Source organism: Anoplophora glabripennis, unplaced genomic scaffold, assembly GCF_000390285.2.
Source record: "Anoplophora glabripennis isolate ALB-LARVAE unplaced genomic scaffold, Agla_2.0 scaffold15, whole genome shotgun sequence".
NCBI classification, from domain to species: Eukaryota; Metazoa; Arthropoda; class Insecta; order Coleoptera; family Cerambycidae; genus Anoplophora; species Anoplophora glabripennis.
In genome coordinates, this window is record NW_019416279.1 from 1280825 (window position 1) to 1305642 (window position 24818).

Here is a 24818-nt window from a genome sequence, read left to right on the forward strand (position 1 = left end):
AAAAAAATGTTTCGTCTCATGATTTCAAAACTAGAATTTTCAAACTTTTTCTCTTGATACGACCATTATTCACGAACTTACAGCCTTGCCAAAATCATTAAAAAAATCTGGAAATTTTTCTGCTCCTTCAGTTTTTTTTGCTGCGTTTACATGGTTTCAAAGCTATAGATAGAATAAGTTAAAAAATTACACCGTATATGCAGACATTTTGACCCCTTACACTGTACGATTTTGAACCAATTACTTTGTTTTATTTTCCTGTAACATAATTTTACTAGATTGCCCATCAATCTTAAAACCCTCCACATATATCGCTGCACTTTTTTTATTTCATATAATTCCAGTACAGTTTCTTCTATTATCTCAATTACATCCTTTTCCCACGTTAACAAATTTCCTTCGATGCACATATACCCAATGTGGGCAGTGGACCCCGATATAAAAATAGTACACCTATTTATCATGCTTCTACTATTATTACCTACTGTTACATATTATTAAGTAAAGTTGCCGTTATGAAAGTGTGCTATTAAACTGAAAAATCCTAATTCCCAATGTCTCTGGAGGTCGTCTACTTAACTATATAAGCCGGGGTTAACCGCCGTTGATGTATTCCAGTTCCAACATCCGAAACACACACACACTAACATGAACACCATGGTAAGATACTCGTACATACCTAGTTGTAGTTCATACTTGCATAATAACGTGCCCTTTTTGCTAAAAAAATATGCAGCAGTTTTTTTCGGTATAAATAGCTGTTGATTTTTTGCGCCAAATATTGCTTCAATCTCGGTGAGCGTAATATTGCTATATACAGGATGGTAACAATTTTTTGTGCCTCTATTTTTTGTATGTCTAATATAAACAGTTGTAGTTTTTGTCCATGCACTATTGAATACTTCTATCATCTGTATCTTTTGTGCATTCAAATAATTATTGTCAGATCAATACCATTCTGTAAATACTTAACTAATTATGCAAGTAAATTAAAAAATTGTGATGTAATGTTAACATTCTTGTTATATGTGCATGTACTTAACATTGGACTAGTATTTTGATCTTTGATTGCAATTGCATATATTTGATTTTTATTTTTTATTGCATGAATCATTTTTGTTAAATTAATTTTCTTGAAAAATTTAAAAGTGACCTCAAGCAAAGTAGGTACCTCAATCCTTTGAAAGAAATGTAAATGTCATTGTTTTGTTCTATTATTTAGTAGTTTTGACACACATTATGTTTCTCGTAATTTTATAAGCAACTGCTTGAGAAATAATACAGAATTCTAAATTGCCAGTGTTCAATTCAATTGAATTAAGATCGGGACTTCTAGGAGATCATAATATGTTACTAAATTTTGCTGCTTCGTTACTGGATTGTGGATGTATCTATTTCAAGTTATTTTAAGTTATGAAAGTCTGCATAGAATTATAACACCGAAAATGGTGCAGTTTTCTATATGTTTCGGAATTTTAGGAAACATTCAGGATTCAGAATAGTTTATAATATCAAGTAAGATTTCAGAATTCAACAGTACATCCTTAATTATATTACCTAATAGGAATATGTATTAAAATTATATAACCTCCCAGAAGTCCTGATCTGAATTCAATAGATTTGAAATAATTATTATTTATTAGTCGGTTCCTGGCTTGATTTCGGGTGTTATAAAGGTTGTAGTAACATTTTTAAGAGTTTGAGGATAATCAAGAATTTTTTTAAAGGATTACATTTTCTCATAAAACAATTAAAAAAGTTTTTTCTCTTCAGAACACAATCGTAACACCCTGTATGTGTCTAAAACTTTCAAAAGTAGAAACCATGAACCCTCTAATTTTGCTTGTTTTAATTGCATTTTAATACATGTATCTTTTACAAAAAAGTCATGATTTAGTATTTTGCATTGAAATTGTATCGTGAATCTGATATTTTTCTATGAAAACTTCCATATATCACAATAGTGTCGCATTCTGTATTAGAGAAGCAAAATACAAAAGTAGAATTGGTCCGAATTCTTTAGAAACGTAACAATACGTGAAAATCAAATAAGTATTTTGTTTAAAGAAAAACTCCAATTATTTTAATTTTAGAAAAAATTATTTGTGATAAATACGTTTGCATATATTTAATTGAGGTTTTTCTGATATTTAAATGAGGTTGAAAGAAGTAAAACTGAGTGTAAAGGAAGTCATTAAGTATAGTAAAAATAATGATATACAGGGTGTATCTTAAAATTTTTTTTTTTTAAATGTTGTGTAACAAGTATCCATAGCCTCTAGTTTTCAGAGCCTATTCTAGATTTACAAACTTTTGCAGGCAAACATTCATAACCATGTATAAAAACTGTTTGCTAATGTTTATACAAATGTGTCTTTTCCATGGAGAATGAAAAACAAGAACTGTAAAACACAAAGATACTTGTGTGGACATGTCCGTCTTCAAACACCTGAATTTGGAGTATTACAACTCAAAATTTTGTATGGGATTAATCAATGTTTCGAAATCAGTGACTGTCATTCTCAAAAAATTTCGAAATCCAGCATTGTTATTGTCAATTCTATCAAAAGATTTTCACGTTGTTGTACTCCATCTTGAAAAATATTATCCTCGAACGCTTTTTATTTGTTCTTATATTCAGAAATATGTAGCATGCAAAAATTCCTTTTGTTTTCGCATCGTTTATTTCAAAATATTTGCATGTAAAATTTAAATTGATTTTATTTTTTTCCTCTCTATTACAGATTGTGTCAGTCCTCTCCGCTTTGGCCCTCCTCTCAGGCACATCTGCCTCCGGTTGGGGAGCCCCAGCTCTTGGTCTAGGTCTTGGCCACGGAGGACTTGGACTTGGAGGAGTCGGTCTTGGTCACGGAGGACTTGGACTTGGAGGAGTCGGTCTTGGTCACGGAGGACTTGGACTTGGAGGAGTCGGTCTTGGTCTCGGCCACGGCGCCATTGGAGTCGCCGGTCCCGCCGCTCTCGCCGTCCCCGCAGCCATCGCAGTCAAAGCCGTCATCCCCTCAGGCGTCGTCACCGGAGCCGGAGCTAGCGGACCATCTGGCACCGTCACTGGAGCAGGAGCCGTAGGCCCCTCTGGAATCGTCACTGGCGCAGGACCCATCGGACCCACCGGACCAGCTGGAAAGGGCGTAGTACTAGCCGCGCCAGCGATCGCCGCCGCTCCCGTTTGGGCTGGACCCGCTCTTGCCGGACCTGGTCTGCTAGCCGGCGCTAAAATCGCCGCTGCCAACGCCGCCGCTAACGCCGCTGGAGCCGCTTATGCCGCTGAGACCAGCAGGGCGGTAGCCGCTGCTCAGATAGCCGAGGGACAACGTCAAGCTGCCGCTGCTGCGGCCAATAACATCGCCGCTGCTAATATCGCAGCTGCCGCTACCGCTAAGTGGGCTGCTGGTCCCGTATTGGCAGCTGGTCCTCTTGGACTTGGTGGTTTGGGAGTTGGTAAGCTTGGTATTGCTGGTGGACACGGAGGATATGGAAAATGGTAAACTGAACCAGATGTATCTACCCCGATATGCCGTTGTGATCACCCCCGCCATTGAGACTATACTTGTATATTTATGTATATTTATATTTAGTTTTAGCTGCAAATAAATTATTGAATGAAATCATATATAGTTGTTGTTACTTGCATTACATTTTAATAAAATGTAATAATTCCTTTTTCTAAAGAAAAAGCTTGAAAATGAAAGAAATAACTTGAGAAAATACAGCTATATGAAGAGAAAAGATAATATTACAATATATAAAAAACGTTTAGTTTTTCTTTAATAGAATCGGAACTAGAGTCCATTAATCACTACATATTATAAAACAAAGTCCTCCGCCGCGTCTCTCTGTCTCTCTGTTCGCGATAAACTCAAAAACTACTGTACCGATTTTCATGCTGTTTTCACCAATAGATAGAGTGGTTATCGAGGAAAGTTTTAGTATATAATTTGTTAAGTTTTTGTATACATTAACGATATTTGTTGGGGGTCTCGGAAAAAAATAAGCCGTCTGGGAGCTTTCAACGAAAACGCTGCCTAAACCCTTTGAGATATAACAAAATAATGTATGGTGGAATTGTGTATCTTATATAGGTCTACAGTCCGCGATGGCATATGTCTATCTCTTAAGGATAACATACTATATCCATTTTAAAAAATGGGCAATTATAATGCGGTAATTGGAAAGCTATTTACACAAATACGGTATTAATCCTTATCATTTTAAATACGTTAGTTGGCTTGAGCATTTCATGAAGATTATTTTTTCCCTTTACACCATGCAAATTAAATGAATACCTTAGGAGATATAGTAAAATCAAAATAATGCGCAACGAAATTAATTTCGTGTCGCCGTGATTCGACCGGCCGCGCGGTCGCTCCGTGACCCCTTATATATGCCTACAGAAAAGTCCGCGATGGCATATGTCTATATGTTAAAGATAACATACTACTTATATCCATATAATTTAAATGAATATCTTTAGGAGTAATCGCAAAAAAATTACGGACGCGAGAATAAAATTCAGGCGCCTCGCTTCACTTGATGCGATCGCCGACCCTTCCCCCGCACCGTCTTGCCTACTGTTTAGCTAATAGGCCGAACGATAACGCGCGCGTGATCCTTTAATAAACTGACTTGGAGCGAATGGAAGTGACGACTGATGACTGTGTTTTCTTTCTGTGTGTTGTTGGAAAGTTATAATTGCGTTCGATATTTTAGTCGCATTTTTGTTTTGTGTATGTTTTCTTTAGGTAGTTAGATACCTAACTACCTACTTATTATTTAAAATTGATAGTCCTGAACATAGGTACTTTAATTTAATTCGTTTTGTTTTCACATTGTTGGTAGTTACCTATATTGTTTTAAATTTAAAGGTTTTGCATTTTTAGTTTTGAGTTCGTTTGTTGTCTTTAGGTATATAGATCGTGAATTATTTTAAAATTAATATTAGGATCGCATTAGATGAAATATGATTGATTTTTTGTTTGTTACGATTTAACTCAAAAACTACTCAACCAATTTTACCGAAAGCTACATCTCCTCGGAGTAACATAGGCTATTTTATATTTGCCCGTGCGAAGCCGGGGCGGGTTGCTAGTTAACAATATAAGGATCATAACAACGATATTTCTGGTAATTAGCTGTAAACATAACACGGTACATGGATAACTTTATTTGCTGGCATCAAATAATATCCTTAAAAATATAAATTTGAATATGCAATGACTTACATTTAGTTGCAAATAAATTATGGAGTGAAATGAAACGTAGTTATTTTATTTACGTAAAATATTAGTAATCTGTTTCTATTTCTTATGAAAAAGCTTGAAAATGAAATAAGTAGCTTAGGAAGAATAAAATAGATCATGATATAAGATATTAAAACTATGTTACATATTTAAATAAAATCAGAATCAGAGAACATTAAATTCTGTGTTTCTATTTTTATTTCCAAATTTCTATATTTCTGAAATAGTATGAAAAAATTCTATTGGACCAATTAGACTCGCTTTTTATTTCTTATATTTGTTTTTGCTAAAGTTTGAGTAAAAGAGGATATGTTCTTTTCTTGGCTCTTTGTTCAAATTTTTTATGACATGATGGCATAAAAATCTTTTGTTCTAGGGACAATCTGAGACTAAATTCATATATAAATACTACCCTGATATAATAAAAATATATATTTAGCGCTTTGTAGTTATCATGTAGATTTAAATTTTATTGAAATATTTTGCTATCTATTTGCGACTATAGACATTAGAAAACTAGTTTTGCTAACATTTTCGGTGAGTTCAAATAAGTGAGTTTCGGTTTTTTGTTTAGATTTTTGACACATTCATATTTACCGGGCCGTTTTTAGAACTACACGATGGGGATCTTGTTAAAATTAGAACAAAGTTGAGGATTTCGTTGGATGGCAAAGAATAAGACGATCACATTTTTCCTATCTTGAAAATTTTGATTTTCATTTTTATTAGGACCCTTTTTTATGAATAGGTACCTAATTTAATTATCGAACTTAATTTTTTTAAATCATCTGATTTTTCTTAATGCAATGTTGAAATACCAAATAATCAATGTTACAAAACATAAACTAGTACGACAAACGAAATTTTGGCAGTTCTGTTAAATTTCCATTAACATTAAAGTAGAGAACTAAAGATGCAATTTTCACTAAAAATACATTTGGATGCTTTTAAGTAGATTTTGGGCAACTTCATATTTTCAAAATTTCTGTTTTTTATTTGCGAATTTATAAGAAAATGCAATTTTTTATAAACATTCATGCTTATCCTCATTCTCTTGGCATTTTTTTTTGAAAAATTTAAAAGTGTCGTAAGCTGTACCCAATCTTTTTGAAATATAGAACAGTGTTACTTAAAGGTATCGTTAGAAAATTCAATTGCCGTAAATAATGAAGGTCAATTGCTTTACAAAAAAAAGAAAACTCATTTTATATCTGTGTATATCACAATTGTGATTCCCATAATTACGTCAGGAAGTAATTAACAAATACGAATTAATTAAAATCGATTGAATTTAGAACGAGATTTCTGGAAGGTCGTACAATTTTGCTGCATTGTCCGAAAGAAAATTTTTTCTTTTTTCAGAAAAACTGGAAGAAACGGAAAAATTCAGAAAAATTGACTTTTGGTTAAATTCTAGGATTAAAACATTCTATGTTTGACGATATAAATAATATATTATTTACAAAAAATGTTATTTTTGTACTCATTGACGTTTACTTCAACAAAATGTGGAAAAATATTTTAATAAGTATTTTTAGTATAATAATTTATGGTCTTGTTATTTGAGTTTTTTCAAATTTTCTATATACGGGAGTTCTTTTCCAATTTTTTAGTTTTTTCTGAATCAGGACACCATCGTGGAACATACGTATACAGATTGATATATAGCGTGATTCACATACAACTTTCCTAAGAAGAAGTTGGATTACTGTTGTCAAACAATGAAACTGATTAGAGAGGATTTAAAATTGCAGTTTTTCTTGATTATTGTAACGAACTATAAAATTCCTACTTTTATGAATAAGAAATGTACCAACTCAGCGTTAATATTTAGTTACCATTGAAAACCGCATGATTTGGATATAACAAATCCAGTCATAAAACTTAAAATATTTCTTGAAAAACACGCCTTCAAAAATCTCAAAAACGCGCTCCTGAAAAATTATATCTGACACTTGACCTATGAATATGATCCCTTTATATTCAAATTTAGAAAAACGTCAATAGAATATATTGCATACCAAATTGCCAGCTGCAACTACGGCGACATTGATAAAGCTGAAAAACAGCTGAATACCATTATCACGTGCATTTACAATATTTGTTTTGATTTATTTGCCGGCTAGTCTGATTATGATTTACATACCATTTTTTCTAATAATAAACTGGTAATATACTGTTAACGTTACAGTTATTACATATCATTATGTCAGTGCCGTTATGAAAGTATTCGACTTCTTTGAAAAATCATAATTTCGACCCGCTGGAGGTCGTTTGATTCTGTTATATATACTGGGGTTGACAATGGGATAGCATATCAGTCTGACTTCGCTTTGTCCTCAGATACACTCTTCAAAATGAACTCCTTGGTAAGAAACTCAACATTTTGCACAATATATTTTCACTACTTTCTTATATTTTCTATTTCTAGGTAAAAGCAATTCTTGCCATCTTGGCCATATCCTCTCCAGTATCCGCCTCAGGATGGGGCCACGGAGCTGCAGGACTGGCAGGTCTGGCTATTCCTGCAAGAGCCGTCATCCCTTCAGGAATAGTCACTGGAGCAGGAGCTAGCGGTCCTGCAGGAACTGTAACCGGAGCAGGAGCGATAGGACCAGCAGGCATTGTTACCGGCACAGGACCGATTGGACCCACAGGACCAGCAGGAACAGGAGCTATCCTCGCAGGACACGCCATTGCAGCTGCACCAGCGATCGCTGTAGCTCCTGGCATCGCAGCAGGAGCAGGATTAGCAGGAATTGGATTAGCAGGTGCGTAACAGCTTTTTACAAGATTTGTATTAGATTTTAACATTTTTGCATATCGAATGGTTTTAAAACAACAACCAAATGTTGATTCCTGAATTTGGTTTTAGGAGCAGGACTAGCAGCTGGCAATGCAGCTGCCGTCGCCCAAGCATCAGCCGTCGCCCAAGCATCAGCCGCCACCCAAGCTTCAGCCGCCGTCCAAGCTTCAGCCGCCGCCCAAATAGCCGCCGCTTCCCGCGCAGCCGCCGCTTCCCAAGCTGCAGCTGCTGCCAACGCAGCCGGTGCCGCTATAGCTGCAGAGACCAGTCGCCAAGTAGCAGCGGCCCAGATAGCTGAAGGCAGCCGTCAAGGGGCAGCTGCTGCAGCTCTAGCTGCTGCCCAGGTAGAGACCAGCAGACAAGTAGCAGCCGCTCAGATAGCAGTAGGAAGCCGCCAAGTTGCGGCTGCTCAAGCAGGCGCTGTAGCTCAAGCTGCTACGGCTAGTCACGTCGCGGCAGCTAGTCAAGTCGCCGCAGCCAGCCAAATAGCTGCAGCTAGTCAAGTCGCCGCAACTAGTCAAATCGCTGCAGCTAACCAAATAGCCGCAGCTAATCAAATCGCAGCTGTGCAAGCTGCGGGTGCTGCTCAGGCTGCTAATTTAGCTGCAGTGGGAGGAGTAGGAATCACCGGAGTAGGAAAGCTTGGAATTGGTGCAGGAATTGGAAAGCACTGGTGGTAAATGGTGTCCAAAGGGCGTGGAGGCGATCATGTGATTATTAGTACTTAATTTAATATATGTAATTTATTTGTGTACGTAAAATAAATATGTAAAAATCTAAATTTAGTTTTAATTTATTAACGCTCAATTTCTTCTGGATTAGAAACATTTAGCACTTTTTTACCCTAGGTGTAAAGCTATTTCAAACGAATTAAAAATAATTAATGAAAAAAAAAACGCTTATCAAATGAGATCAAATAGTGTTACCCGATACCAGAAATCTAGGTATATAAAACTTGAAATTTCGCACCGGTTCCAATCCATACGTCAAGCCGTGCTACAAAGCCGGAAACCGCTTTGACGACGAAGATTTTGCAGAACAAGAGTACGCTCGAAGGCAACGCTGGAAAAGATCGGGGAGCCGCGCCAGACAACGTCGTCCACCGGAGAAGAAATCCCAAACGACCGAGGCAGACTGTGACATTTGGGGGGCAGCGCCAAAATCCCGAGAACCGATATCGTATCAAAGATCGCCCAGGTTTCGACACGTTTTCGTTAGAGGCGATCGAAAGTCGACTTTGGTTACTTGCAGTTACATAATCAGAGACAAGTGCCTGGCTAGTATGTGTGAACTACGATGCAAATTTAAAACAAATAACTTACAGCCAATATAGTCAGTATTACAGATATCTGCATGTTACCTATTACTGATATAGTTACTGTATCGTTATACTGAGTGTAAAATAAAGAAATATTTTTCAAATATACTGTAGTTAGTAAAAAGTCTTCCCAAGTCGCGCAGCGCTGCGACCACCAAAAAACCAAAAGTCCCTAGCCAACCTTCATATATTATATTCTCATCCTATCCTATGTACAGGGTCGGAAAGTCCCCATGGTTCATCGGCCATATAAGATCCACTTCTTATTTGTGGAAGGGCGAAATGGGCGGTGACTATTAGACACCTTCATTATAGCTATCTTTCTCTATCGCACGGATTTCTATGAATTTCTTTATCGCTCTCACCTAACGGCCGATGAACCATGGGGACTTTCCGACCCTGTATATCTAGATATACATAGGATTAGTTATAAGAAAGTAAAGTTTTAAGTATAAAGATAGATTCTTAGAAATAAAGCTAAAGTTAAATATAAAATTATACAGGTCCTTTCCAGAATTCTGACCCATATTAAAATTTATTCCAATATTCAAATTTTTATCATACCAAACCTATAATTCTTAGTATTAAAACCGTTACAAATATTTGACAATTTTTCCAAAGTCCTATAAAAGGTCTAAAATAACCCAAAATATCACTTTCTTGCCTACCAGAAAAAAACAATAATTTTTATTATAATGTGAAAGTAACCAACTTGTAGGGAATAAAATAACCTTTAAAATGGCAGTTTTTAAAATCCGATACGATAATTTGTCGCTCTGGAAATTGCAAAAAACTGTCAAAATTCGATTACATATTACTAAATAAACAATAAGTTTTGGAAAAGTCAACCTTTGACAAGACTTTGATATTGCATAAATAGTTGGCTTTTATACTCCTTAATATGTGATTAAAATTTCAGACCGATTCATCCAATAGTTTTTTCAAAATTCTAAATGTTTATCCTAGAGGCATTATTGTAATAACTTGACACGCAAAATTACCAAGATATTTGAATTCTGCGGGTGTCATATGAAAGAGAAAGACTTTTTTTATTGGAAGAAATTATTTTATTGCAAAATAATAGTTTTTTACCACTGCAAAAACGTACCACAAAACACTGTCATTTTTGTCTTATAAACAGTTAGAATAAATTTGTTGCTATTATATTTAGAGAGGTTATTTTTCTGTATTCGTAAATCTGGTATTTTTACACAAATTTAAAAAAAAAAATTGGTCTTACTTAATTTGGAGCAAAGTTAAACACTTTTTTTTAAATAACAGCTACTTTGTTTATAACAATTAAGACTTCTAATAAGTGTCATTTCGAAGATAAAGAGCTAAAGTTTCTATGTGAAATTTTTGAGGACGATAGCTTTGTAACAGCATCTCTGAGAATGCTCCAAATAATGACTTCGATACAAGATGACTATCAGTCAGTGTCAACTTGTTGACCGATTTCGATGTTTTTTTTTTAATTTGGGGTACCTTCTTGCGTACATCACAAATATGCATTTTGTTAATAAATAAAAATTTAAATTAATCCAGTAATTTGTTTAAATATTAACAAAAATTTTTTTGCAAAATATCAACATTTGTACTTTTTTGTAATGGAACATTATAGGAATGATGAATAAATTAATTTTGAGATTAACTAAGTATTTTGTTTAAACTTTTACCAAAAAGAAAATTCTAAATTATCAACATTTTCGGAGTTATTTTGACGGGAAGTTATATATATTAATTTACATTTTAATATAAGCTTTATTAATGTTAATAATACATTTTTGTTTTCTTTATTTATATAATATAATTCTTACTTTCACATACTATGTATAGGCAGGGTGTTCAAAAAGTTTGTAACCCCCATCTATCTCAGAAAATACTGCTCAGACATAAAAATTATTAGGACAAAAGTTGCAGGGTTTTGAGTGAGCAAAGTAATGGTGACCTTGATCATGACCTTAACCATGACCTTGAAGGTAATTTAGAGGTCCAGTTGGAAATTTTAAATGGAACCGTAAACTTTTGACCCCGGAAATGGTAAGAGCGGAAAATTTTACGTTTGAATGTGACCTTGACCATGACCTTCAAGGTCATTTAGAGGTCAACCTGAAAATTTTAAATGGAACCGTATATTTTTTACCCCGGAAATGGAAAAATCGGAATTTTTACGTTCGGATATGACCATTTTTGGTTTTGGAATTTCCCGAGCAACAAATTATCGTATCGGATTTTAAAAACCGCCATTTTAACGGATTTCTTATTCCCTACAAGTTGGTTACTTTCACATTATAATAAAAATTATCGTTTTCTTCTGGTAGGCAAAAAAATTATATTTTGGGTTATTTTATTGTTAATTATTAAAAAACTTCACCTCATGCTGTGTGGGTTTTGCACATACTATACTAAAATTCACCCAAATTTTATGAAAAACCTTACAGATCCTTGGCTACTCAACAGTCACGGTACTTTCCTCATATCCCTGGCCTACTAAGGTAAGAACAAGTTGCAAGTAAATTAGATGTTGTCCTGCCATCAGAAGCGTTTGAGGTTCAATTCTCTTTTTGATCTGCACATCTTTAAAGTGCATAATTTTTTACCTACGTAGGATAAGACCTTTATATCGCAGACGCCCTGTACACTTAGTATTTTCGTCTAAAATAAGTACCTCCTCGTGTGAGACTAAACACGAGGGCAAATGTGATGGAGAACTTTTTCCGCATAAACTTAAGCGTCTACATGTATTATGCGAGTTTTAAGTTTTAAAACTCGAAGAAGTTGCCCGGAACTTTATTAAGAGTACATACCTGATTTGTCTCGAGGTCCTGAGGGACTTTAAACGAATAGAATATGCATCACGTAAGGACAATGAGAAATCTTATCGCAGAGGATGTATAAAGGGTTATAGTGGATGCCCGGAGGCGGGGTAATTGTAAATATGGAAATTTTTGCACGATATATTGAGTGGGATGATGCATAGAGTAAATCAGATTTGCTCTTCTTTCCTTGGATTTCAGACGAAAGTGTTAAGTGTACGATGTTCCTCATTTCGTCGATATCCTGCGTGAGGCAAAGGGGATCTTATACAATATTAATAGCATACCTACTTTTGTATCAGTTATTCTACTTCCTTCTAAAATAGAAGCATTCCCGGTAATCACATATACGCCTTTCTAACGTATGTCTCTGGGAGACATCACAAGTAATGTAAAAAAAGTGTTGTTGAAAACTTTGATGGAGTAAGAAAATTAGAATATTTTTATTTATTCATTTGATATGGTTAGTTGTGGTCCTTTCCTAGATTGAATAAAAAACATCGCAGCGGTGTCAGGTGTGTCCCAAGACTCTTACTTGAGGCCACTATACAGGGTGTTGAAAAAAGAGTGTAAAATATTTCAGGAGGTAATAGTATGAACCAAAATAAGCAGAAAAGTCTTAATAAACATGGGTCCGCAAAGTAACGGTTGCGGAGATATGGACCACTATTCGTTTTTCAAACATTTTATTTTATTAGGAATAAACCGACAAAGGAAGCTTTTAACAAACAAAAAACAAAGTTACAGAAGATGTTCAAAGTGCCCTCCGTCCATTTCCAAGCAGGCACGACATCTTCGTCTCAACGATATTCGAACTCTTTCGAAAACACCCTCCTTGGTTTGGATTTCTTGACACTTTTGATTAATCCGTAGCTGCAGCTCTTCCAGGCTATTTACAGGAGTACCATACACTAATGTCTTCAAATATCCCCAAACAAAGAAATCTAGAGGGTTCAGATCAGGCGATCTTGGAGGCCATAAAACAGGTCCGGCCCTTCCTACCCATCTATGTGGAAAAGTTTGGTGTAAATGCTCTCTAACGGCCATGGAAAAATGAGCTGGAGCACCATCATGCTGGAACCACATTTGTTGCCTCTGATTCAAAGGAATGTCTTCCAAAAACTCATACAGTGTGTTCTGCAGAAAGTTGAGGTAAGCAGCGCCTGTTAATCGGTTTGGTAAAACAACAGGACCTAGAAACCTGTCACCTACAATACCCATCCAAATGTTTAATGAAAAACGTGCCTGATGTCCAGATTCTATTAGAGCATGAGGATTTTCGTCGGCCCAAATATGCGTATTGTGAAAATTAAACACTCCATTTCTTGTGAACCCGGCCTCATCAGTAAAAAGAATGTTTGCAAGAAAACGAGGGTCTTCAGCATCATGACGTAGAAACCAGCGGCAAAAAACCAAACGTGCTTGATGATCATTTATTGGATTTAAGGCCTGTACTCGTTGCACATGGTATGGATAAAGCAGTTGCTCGTGAAGGATTCTCCAAACAAGAGGACCACTAATTCCTACCTCGGCTGATATTCTCCGCACACTCGTACCTGGATTCTGCTCTACCAGTGCTAGAATTTCTTCTTCTGCTCTAGGAGTGGATACCGACCTTGGTCTTCCGGATAAATGGCACTGTTTGCTCAAGGAACCGGTATCACGCAATCTTTGGTGAATTCTTCCAAACATGCGTTGTGAAGGAATCTGGCGATTTGGATAAGCGTCAACATAAAGACGTAAACCGAATAGTTTGACTTATTTTAATCACTTGTGAACGTCGAAATACACCGAAAAGATATTTAATCAAGTATTTAAAATTCTAGTTTTTTTCTAAATTCAATCTAGTAGATTCTAGCTTAGTTAACCACATAAATATAGCTTATTTTTTTGTATGACCTTCAATGCTGTGCATCCACGTGCTAATTGAATTTTGTTTCTTCTTTCTCTCTCACCAGAGCTTACCAGAAAAGTTTTTAGAGAGAGATTTAAATAAAAGTTGTTTTTTGAGAAGTCTCAAGTTTTTGAAAAGTTTGAAATTTACAAAAAATTTTAGAAGTTTTATGAAAAGCTTTTTTATAGAAAAGTTTATTAAAAGTTTTAAAAGTTTCGAAAGTTTAGAAAAGTTTTTTGAAAGTAAAGTTTAAATTAGTTTTGAAACGATGACGAAATGTTTATGGAGATTTATTTTTAAAAAGTCTCTTAAAGACTTACGTACAGTTTCAATTTAGCGAAGATTGAGTAGCTAAACATTAATAAAGTCACTGCATTTTGAGTCCTGCATTTGGACAAACTTTATGGTAACCTGGCAGAGAATTAGGTCGACCAGATTTCAGTTCGTCGAGTCCAAAACACCAGGACACCTGTAGACACCCCGTATTCCGCAGAAAATCCCATAAAACACCTGGACATGTGTGAAAAATATATTGGTGAATTTTATTTGTGCTTACAGGTATTTATTTTACTCCAAATCAATACCTACAGGGTGAGGAAACCGTTAGGGGGTTATTTTTGCTTAATTTATTTGTAGGTTGGCGCCCTTTTTAATATCTTTTATCTCACCTATAACGTTTTTTAGGCGTGCAATATTTTTATTGCTCGATGCTCATCATTCATCAGTGACAAATGATTTTTCTTATCACGATCTTTTGTTTCATGTTCCATTTTTGCAAGGCAGTTGATCTTATTTGTATTTAATTCTCATTAATCGTAATGTTTTTGTAAAATTCTATTTTATCTTGCTTGTTTTCATTAGCGGTTGCTACCAAATATTCAGAGAATTCAACATTAATTAAAAAAGTGATTTCAGACATATTAATGTGTAGAACATATCCATATTTTCATGTTTTTAATTTACTAAACGATTAATGTTTTGTTTATGGTGAAAGCCCATATACAGCAGTAGTGAGTTTGTAGGTCGGTACCGGCCCAAGATCGGACCCCTGTGGTATACCCACACTACCTTTCAACGCAAGGCCGACAAACAACAACCAATTTAATATAAACAAGTTTTTTTTCTTTATTTTTCTTTAAATTAACTACAAAACAGAACTGATTTCATCTACGACACAGTTTACCAACCATGATGGCCTAGTCCCCAAGCTCCATGACCTCCATGACCCCAGGCACCATGTCCAACTCCGACAGCCAATGGAGCGGCGGCTAAGACGGGGGCGGCGATCACAGCGTGTCCATGTCCGTGTCCAGCGGGTCCGGTGGGTCCAATCGGTCCGGCTCCGGTGACGATTCCGGAAGGTCCAACGGCACCGTGTCCGGTCACCACGCCGGATGGTCCAGAAGCTCCATGGCCGGTGACGACTCCGGAGGGTCCTACAGGACTCCAGGCGTGGGGGTGGACGGCGGCAACTACGCCAAGACCGTGGAGGCCGTGCACGGAGGCGGAGACGGCGGAGATGGCGGCTAGGATGGCGAAAGAGGCAACAACCTAAAAAGGAAAAATGTTTTGATATGAAAACGTTTCTTGCTTAAAATTTCAATACGACTTAAAAAAAGTCGTATGTAATACAAAAATGATAGAAGTAAAAGTTAAATGCAACACCCTGTATATTGCATATAATATTATTAAGGATGTAGAATACATGAAATAAATGTATTTTTGACTTTCAAGTATTGTGTTACTTTAAAAAAAAATAAATGAGTTTTTAATGATACGGATAATACTTACGAAGGTGTTCATATTTGTGTTTGTTGTTAGATCAATTATACGAGTGATACTGATACAATTCCAACAGCTGACCTTCTTTTTATAGCCGTAGATTGGAAATTATAGGACCTTCATTATCTCTAGGTAATTGTTATAATTTTAGTGAAATGCTGACTCAAGGGATTTTGACAGTAGGTATGTAATTTTTTTCAGTTTTGCGTCACTGTGTTTGTCACTGTTTTCCTTTAATTTATCGTGTCAAGCGGAACCGTAATTCGATAGGAAATTTTGATTTAGTTTCGAAGCCGAAGGTAATCTGTAATTTATCTGATTTTCGCAATCCACATGTTGTTTCCGATGGCAAAAAAATGTATTGAATGTCTGCCTACTTCATAAAATACAACATACTTTACTGTATTCATTGATTTTAGTAACTTAATAATAAACTGGGCTGTTAAAGATGTATTACGGTAATCCTCGTACACATCTAAATACAGGAAGTGTTGGAATAATATCACATAACTAAATATCATGCTGTTTATTCTATGTCATTTATTTTTTATACAGCTGCAAAGTAACAGTCATATAACAGAAACAATCGAACTTGACCCAATCCTAACTGCACGACTACTTTATTTTTACTTTTGCTAATGCTCTATTTAATTCCGCGAAATATATAGGGTGAACAATAAAAAAGGCAACGCCTCAATTTTTCTGTCCTATTTATTACTACATTTCGAATGTTAAGTGATTAAAAAGTAAATTTTTATTTAACTCTGCATTTCAATCGCAACCGAAAACTTATTTTTAACGCTCTGTATAGCAAGTTATCAAGAAATTTATTATTTTTGTAGCGTTTCCACTATTTAAAAACTTCGCCCCGATGTTATTTTCTTTCTCAACGAAAAACTTTCCAAGAAAATGATTTTTAACTCATATCCGCTGTAGTAATTGTTTGAAACTTTTATTTCCACTTTAGGATTATTTTTTCCGCGACTTAAGCGTGTATCGAGCGCCTCACTAACTTCAGTACATTTACAAGTAGTCCTGGATATAATAGTTTGCCATAAAATAAAGTTAAAACTGTACTAAAGAGAGCCGGGAGGTTTTAGTAGATTTCTTCTGCGTTATGCTGAATGTACTTCAAAGAGTTCGCACAAACTTCGGCAGTTTATTTTAAAAAAAGCGACAAAAGGTTTATGTGAATTACCACAAACCGTCAAACCAAATTTGTTCAACATTTGCCGTATTTCTTTAAAAAAAAAAAATACGTCTGCCACTTTCCTTGACATTTTTAACAAATTTAAACCAAATGTGCCAGATGCACCCTTTGGTTTTTACCGTATTAGTTAATTACCTTTATTTCAGCTGCATGTGCACAGAAAATAAATTTCTAATACATATACTATTTCAGTGTTCTAGTAAACCGTCACATTTTGATTAAATATACTTTAATTTACAAAAATATTAATTAAATACACTTAAAGGAACTTAAAAGGAAAAAACCGTCCGTGAAAATAACAAATCGATAAACATATCAACCCGTCAACATTGCTTTTCCATTTTGTTCGAGAAATTATGGTGTAGAGTTCGGAAGAATGCGGCTCTTAACAGAGCCGGATTCGCTTGCTTGCAACTTGATTTTAAATCAAACGGGTACATTTTTAAAATGACTTGGTGGATTTATTTAAAATTTTCAGAACCAGTTTGTTTTTTGTTGTGCGTAAATTAAAGAAGCGTAAAACTAAAATTAAAATTCGCCAAAAGTGCCCATTGTATTTTTTATCCGAAATATATCAAACCCTTTGTTTCTCTACACCTCTTTAAATAAACTACTGCGACTTTTTTTTCAATTACTAAAAACGAAATTTGTTAATCGCTTGTACAAAAGTGTAAACTTCCCTCTTTTTTCAACATTAGTTCAGAGGAAATTGAATAAATCACAAAATAAAATTTAATGTACTGTAATAGTAGTTGTTACATTTTTATATCGTTTATATAAATTTAGAAACGAATAGATTTTGTTCAAAATTGGTGCGGTTACTTTAATATATTTTTAATTTTTATCTCAATTTAAACTGGAAAAGTATTTTTTGTTTTGAAAATGTTAGTTCTTTCTAAAGAAATGCTCTTTTGCAATCCCTTTCCATTTAGAGATATTAATGATAATGGAATCTGACATTGGTTAAGCCATCTGGCTGCTTTGAAGATTGGTAGTAACAGGAATGAACAAAGTCAAATTTTTTGATAGAGGAAAGAAGTTCCAAAGTTCTTCAGTAAAGAAGAGGGAGGCTCTTTGGTGTACTCTATAGATGTTGAACAAATTGAAAACTGACTTTTGCAAATCCAAGAAGTGGAGGCTTAAAAATCAATTCTACCATCTCGTCCTAGCTACAGTGATATCGTTACACACCGATTTTGAAATTTCCTTTCCCTTTCTTGATGAAAATGCGTTTTCGTTAGCATGCAAGATTCGTTCTAATCTGGCAAATATTTTTGGCATCTTTTTGCCATTCACTATAAATTAAAGTCATTTCAACTTTTTCATTGTTTGTGACCATTTTTTTCATTTTTTGGAACCACTTACTACTTTGTTTATCATACAAGAAATAGCGTTTGACAGAAACTTGTGTCAGAAGTTTCAGCCATTGTTTTCACAGCAACGTAGACTAGATCATGACTATTTCCAATACAATAGGATACATTTTTGTATAATATTTGTTTTTAAGGAGAAGAGATAGAGAAAAAATGTCTGCACAAAAAATGTTTAGCTTAAAGAAGCGACCCTACTGGTTCAGCTTACGGATGTAGACGTTAGCCCAACCTCATTTCGAAATAAAATTGAATAGTTTTTAACCATTTCGTACGGAAATGAACCAACACTCTATATATTCTCCACACCCTAATTTGAAACAAAGGCAAAATTTCTATTCCAACATTTTTGTCTAGATTGTCTTTGACTCATAATCTTACATTTCAATCTCAGCGTTCTGCGGAAAAAAATTGAAAACTTAATCAGCCCGGTCAAAATTCGCGGCAATAATCGTTTAATTAGCCTTTTTTTCCCGAAACCGCAGAATAATTGCCTCTTTTTTCAACCGCGACATAATTGTCTCATTAAGCAAACTAAAAAAGAACTGCTAATTTGGAGCTTTTTTCCCAACTCATCCTCGTGCCAGCCAAAAAGCGGTCTCGGACCGACTAACTAGATTAGTTCTAGCGCCTAGAGTTCCTTTTACAATAACAAAAAAGGTCGTGTCGCAACGTTTTTGCGGCTAGCGGTAGCTCAGGTAATACGATAGTCATTAAAAGTGTAACAATTCACTAAAATATGAGCAATTCCTTATTGTAATGAAGGTCCTTCGACATACCTATATAAACTGGAGCTAATCGACGAAAAAGTATCAGTGTCAGTGTTTTCCTTCTGATAGATCCACTATTCAACATGAACGCTTTGGTAAGAAAAAAATTTACATTATTTTCCTTAAAAAAATGATTTTTCAACGATTCTAATACCAGCGAAACAAGAGGAAAAGTTTGTATTCAAAAGTGAAGAAAAACTTATCCAAAGGTGCCCTTTTTAACGGCTAAGGATATTCAGGATGCTGAGAAAAGGATATTTCTGTTTTGATTGAGACGTTTTTAAAATTTAGAATTATTTTTCAATTTTTGTAATTTCGTGGCTTAGTTATTCGAAATTTTGTCTGTTTTCAAAAAAATCTGAAAAAATCAATAAAATTCAAATATTGAGAAAAATTGTTACAAAAAATAACAATTTAATAAATTTTTGTATGAAAAGTTTTTAAAATTATTTCTCAGGACTGTAGTATTAATGAAAAATACATTTATATGCAATCACTAATGAAATTCTTTAATATTTAGTTTAGCATCGAAATAAAATAAAAAACTAATATTTTAGTAAAAGATACAAATTGGACAAATAATTTAATAAATGGAAAAATAATACTACAAATAGAAAATTTGTATTCATTATAACTTTATTTAGTTATTAGAAGTCTGTTCCTAGTTTCTCTTAATTTTTCCAAATTTTTGCTTTGGAAAAAAGGATTTTTTCCCACTTTTTCTTTTCCTTTCTTTTTTCTTAACGTCTCAGTTATTATAGCTTTTTATGTTTAATAAAATAAGCAATATTTAAGCAAAAATAGCAAGCTGGGCAAATAATAAAGTAAATGTAAAAATAATACTACATATACCAAACTTTTATTCGTTATAAATGTTAACTACACAACTTTCCATACTTACTAGAAATAATTCTAAAAGAATTGACTGACAAATATTTTGTTCCAATTTAAAAATCTAGAAAGCACTGATACTGCTTGAAGGTGAAAACATAGACAATTACTGACATTGGTGTCTATATTTGGCAAATATAATATCCTGCGCAAAATTATAGACAAATAATTTTTATGCAGACTTTACTATTTGCCAGTATTAATCATCAGATTCAGTAATTTTCTGATATTTCATTTTCAGATATTTTTAGAGCCTCCTAGATTTTTAAACTGAAACATAAACTTTATTATCAATGTAAAATTAAAAATCTATATATAAAAAATTTTATGTTACAAATTGATGAAATTTGCTGATTTGCTAAGTAGCCAGATTTTTTTCAAAATTAAAGTGATTTCCCTAAAAATCGTTTCTAAAGAAATCGTAGCTGGCCATGGATTTTCAACTGCATCATAATAATTGCTTCAGCAGGTACATCCTGCTACTTACTATATACAAAAAAAAATTCAATAGAACTGATCTACCCAAAAATTGGGTGACCTGTTTTTTTTTCGTTCACACTGTATAACAATATAATGTTCCGAGGAGTTTTAAAAAGTGCGCTCAATAATTGTATAACACTTATATTCTTGCTTGAGACAAAACATTTTTTTTGATCGTGAATTTGTCATTCACGAAAAGTAGCAAATTTTTTTTGTAAAATATACCATTTTTTAAGACCTTTTCAAGTAGTCAGTCAACATATTTTCTTTATTAGTTTTACGTTCAAAATCGAAGTTTGGTCTTAAAATAGCATTCTAGAATGTTGAACATAAAATTAGATTGTTAAAGAACCTTTGTATTTAAATATATATTTAGATTACTACAGTTACACAAAAAACATTTTTTTTATTTACGGAACCCTTCTACAGTGTTTGATATTTGCCCCAAGGCGAGGTACCGTATTTCCAATTAAAATAATAAAGGATTTTTCGAGCATAACACTCGAATATACATATTACGATTTCATACACGATTTGACAAGGAGTCTCCACCCAGTTTTAGTAAAAGCGGCTATAATTGACGCCAAGGACACAGGAGATTAAATAGGTACTAATGGCAAAAATTACAAGTACCTCATGCATTCCTTCAACGTACATTCTAAAAACAATAGCGACGAACTTTATAATTATACCTCAATGATATTATTAAATGGAACGAATTCCTTTTCATATAGTCAGACACGGGATTATTAGGAATCATTAAAAAGTAATTTATGCACCTATAAAATTAAAGTGTAGTGCTACACGACTGTAATTCATTTATACGTATTTTTGAAAGGATTGACTTGAGCTAAAAGTTATGCTAATTTATGAAATGTTGTATTTACATTTAAAATTATTATTAGTAAGATTTTGTCTTTAATTATTAACGAAGAAAAGTTATACTACAAAATTGTGAAAGATATTTACATTTTTTAAAACCAAATAGTTCATTACCTAAATAAAAGGTTAGAAAGTAGACGGAAATTTGACAGTTTAAGGAATTAAAGCTCACATTTTTTAAATATCCTGATCTATCACACAAATCTAGTTTTTCAATTATTCGGACTTAAAATCAATGTTTTATGGATAAAATTTAAAAAATGCTGATTATTAGGAAATAATCAAGTTCTTTTACTTATTTTTTAAAAAGTTTTCAATAGAACAAAATTCGATACACTGTATGAAAAATTGGACATATTTTAACTCAATAATGTATCAATTTCTGTCCACATTAATTGAGTGAAATTCTCTTCTATTAGTATGAGTACCACTAAAATTTTATGAATGAAAATGAGTTTTAGTTATAATATTATCAAAAATTTGTAAAATTATCAAAATGCCCCATATTGACTGTATACTCAATAATTTCACTCAGGAGCTTTTTGCTTTCACTCAGACCGATTTATTTATAGTCTACCATCGTTTCAAAAACGACAGTGCTATGCATTTCGCTATTACATGAAAAAAAGAAAATCCAGAAATCATAATTTGGTCCTAACTATGAAAGAAAATACTACAATACATGCAATTTATAGAAATGTATTGAAAATTAGTTAGTCTTTAATATTATATACACTTTCCTTTCTTAGTTACCTTGTTTCTTCCTCTTAGTTTAATTTGTCACGATTTTATGTTTGCATAACTCAATTTAGTTTCAATGTAAACTTTTTATTTATTTTTTTGAAGTCTTTTGTATTTTCCTTAATGTTTTCACTTATTTTATTTATTTACTATTCTCTTAGGCAATTTTTTCCAATTTTCCTCTCAGTTTTTGAGTTTCTTTTGTGTTATCAACTGTTTCATTTTCTTCTTCTGTTCTTTTTAGTATAATATTTAAGTAGTCCTTTTATATTGTACCTAAAATCGAAATTAGGACCTCATAATAATTTTGAACCCATTTTTTGCATCCCATTTTCGATACCTTGCTGGGTATCTCAGTTATTACTAAAGAAAGTTGCCCTCTTTGCTAACGTTAGCCACATTCTTAAAGAATAGTATAAAGATAAAAACAGTTCTTTGATACGTTTTTCATTTTTATAATTATAGTTACCCCACTGATGTAAATAAACATTGAAGTGACGTTTAAATGCGTTTGTTCACAACAAATGGTATTTGCATAAATTACAACAAAAAAATTATGATTTAACTTAATGTAAAAATATTTTGGCTAACAATAATACCAAGAACTTTAATTCTGAGTTATACTTATACTCGTTATTTTTGATATTCATAACCTTCTATTGAAATAAATTTTATATTGACAAGACAGCAATCAAGGGTTATATTAATTGAATTTGTTGGATTTTTATTATTTTAGACAGTTTTAGATCTAATAAACGTGATTTCATTGAATGTGCGCTTTCTGGCAGATACACATTGACGAAAAATACCGTTGAATTTAACATAAACAATTTATATTTAATATGGAGTTAACATTTCCATTCATTACCTTCCAGATCCTCGTTGCTTTTACCGTCTTGGCCGCCACCGCTGCCTCCGGCTCACCCCACGGTCTAGGCCTCGGTCTCGGTCACGGTTATGGCGGTCACGACCTTGGCCACGGTGCTGGTCATGTCGCCATCGTCAACCCCCACGCCCTTAGCCCCGTTGGACCCTCTGGAATAGTCACCGGACACGGAGCTTCTGGACCATCAGGCGTAGTTACCGGACATGGTGCTGCTGGACCTTCTGGAATCGTCACCGGAGCTGGACCGATTGGACCCACCGGACCCGCTGGACACGGACACGGACATGGACACGCCGTTGTAGCTGCTGCCCCTGTCGTACTCGCCGCCCCAGTCGCCGCTTACGGAGCTGGACACGGAGGTTGGGGACATGGTGGACATGGTGCCTGGGGACTCGCCGGACACGGTGGCTGGGGAGGTCATGGATTAGGCGTTCATGGTGGTCATCATGGCTGGTAAACGAAGTGTACAGAAATCAGAGCTGCCCTGTGTATGATAATAGAGTATTTTTTATAATTTTATAAATATTTAAATAAATGTATAATTTATTGCTGTGAAGTATTTGTTTTATTCATTTTATATAAAGAAGAATAGTAATTAGGATTAATTAATTAATTGATTAATTAATAATTAGGATTAATTAATACAAAGGCAAAAAACGGAAAAGGAAAACATTTTAAAAGTAATTTATAGTAAATAAAATAAATATATCTTTTTATCATAAAAAAATACGCGTTATGATCCAGTATCTGCAGTCTCTAATATAGTGTGACATTCTACTAAACCAATTCACAATGAAAAATGTATTTTCTGAACATAATAAAAAGTGTGGGGTGTATAATCTATAAAAATTAAACTTCAGCTTCCTGATGACATTTGTAATAGAAAAGTCTTACACGAAAAAGTTCTATCTTCGCGTTTTTTTTGTAAATTAAAGTTAATTTATTCAACGAAAATGAAGGCTGACCCTGTGTTATTTATTACAAATTTTAGAAATGTTTTTATGAGACCCGAGATGCAATCTTATAATTTAATAAGTCATTATAATCTAATACTAGTAATACTAAAAGAAGGTTAGGTTACATTGTCAAAAAATGTGTGCAGTCAACTAATTTTGTATTTGTACTGAATTCATTATTCACTTAATTATTAATTATTAAGCATCGTCCATCGACTCATCAGTGTTAAAAAGTGAAAAATTCCAGATAAAAGTTTTTATTTTCCACGATAGTGACAGTGTAATTTGTATAAAGAAGTAAAAAATAAGAATAGCGTGCCGATTACATTAAAAACGAGATTATTATTTCTTCCTTTGCTTAATTTTTTAGTTTGTCCACAAACTAGTTATACAATGAACCGAGAAAACAATGTCGACATGGTGTTAGTGTATGGTGCAGCCGGAGAAAATGCACTCACGGCGACTGGGTTGTACCGGGAACGATGGCCACAACGTCACCCCCCATGTGCAAATACAATCCTACAGCGCGTTCAGCAAGTGCGAGATACGGGAAGTGTTATTCCTCGAGGAGAAGGATGTGGTCAGCAAGTCAACCTTAATGTGGGAGATGCAGTGTTGGAAAATCTTGACGAAGACCTCACAATTAGTACTCGACGACTCGCACAGCAAGTAGGAACTTCATCTCGTACCGTACATCGCATTTTAAGGCGCCAGCTGTTGCACCCATATCTGCAACCAGTTCAACAGATTGTACCCCC

The 24818-nt window shown here is 34.1% G+C and overlaps 4 protein-coding genes across 4 annotated transcripts; 3 read left to right on the forward strand and 1 right to left on the reverse strand.

The window, feature by feature from the left end:
* Nucleotides 1–555: 555 nt before the first annotated feature.
* Nucleotides 556–3631, forward strand: LOC108905206 (elastin-like). Its single transcript, XM_018707996.1, has 2 exons — nt 556–660; nt 2745–3631. The coding sequence occupies exons 1-2, from the start codon at nt 649–651 to the stop codon at nt 3504–3506; spliced, it is 774 nt and encodes a 257-aa protein (XP_018563512.1). The 5' UTR covers nt 556–648; the 3' UTR covers nt 3507–3631.
* A 3913-nt stretch (nt 3632–7544) lies between these two features.
* On the forward strand, nt 7545–8845 carry LOC108905266 (antifreeze protein Maxi-like). Its single transcript, XM_018708071.1, has 3 exons — nt 7545–7627; nt 7690–8029; nt 8134–8845. The coding sequence occupies exons 1-3, from the start codon at nt 7616–7618 to the stop codon at nt 8742–8744; spliced, it is 963 nt and encodes a 320-aa protein (XP_018563587.1). The 5' UTR covers nt 7545–7615; the 3' UTR covers nt 8745–8845.
* Nucleotides 8846–15192: 6347 nt separating this feature from the next.
* LOC108905313 (spidroin-2-like) lies at nt 15193–15940 on the reverse strand. The gene is made up of 2 exons (XM_018708123.1): nt 15884–15940; nt 15193–15643 (listed from the first exon to the last, which is right to left on the reverse strand). Exons 1-2 carry the CDS (start codon nt 15893–15895, stop codon nt 15272–15274), a joined length of 384 nt encoding a protein of 127 aa, XP_018563639.1. The 5' UTR covers nt 15896–15940; the 3' UTR covers nt 15193–15271.
* Nucleotides 15941–19271: 3331 nt separating this feature from the next.
* LOC108905302 (glycine-rich protein DOT1-like) lies at nt 19272–23660 on the forward strand. Its single transcript, XM_018708113.1, has 2 exons — nt 19272–19319; nt 23094–23660. Exons 1-2 carry the CDS (start codon nt 19308–19310, stop codon nt 23559–23561), a joined length of 480 nt encoding a protein of 159 aa, XP_018563629.1. The 5' UTR covers nt 19272–19307; the 3' UTR covers nt 23562–23660.
* Nucleotides 23661–24818: the final 1158 nt, after the last annotated feature.

What these genes read in the sequence shown, in the direction of transcription:
- LOC108905266 (XM_018708071.1), top strand. An exon ending in AGCAGGAATTGGATTAGCAG is followed by an intron (nt 8,030 to 8,133) that starts GTGCGTAACAGC and finishes ATTTGGTTTTAG; the next exon opens with GAGCAGGACTAGCAGCTGGC.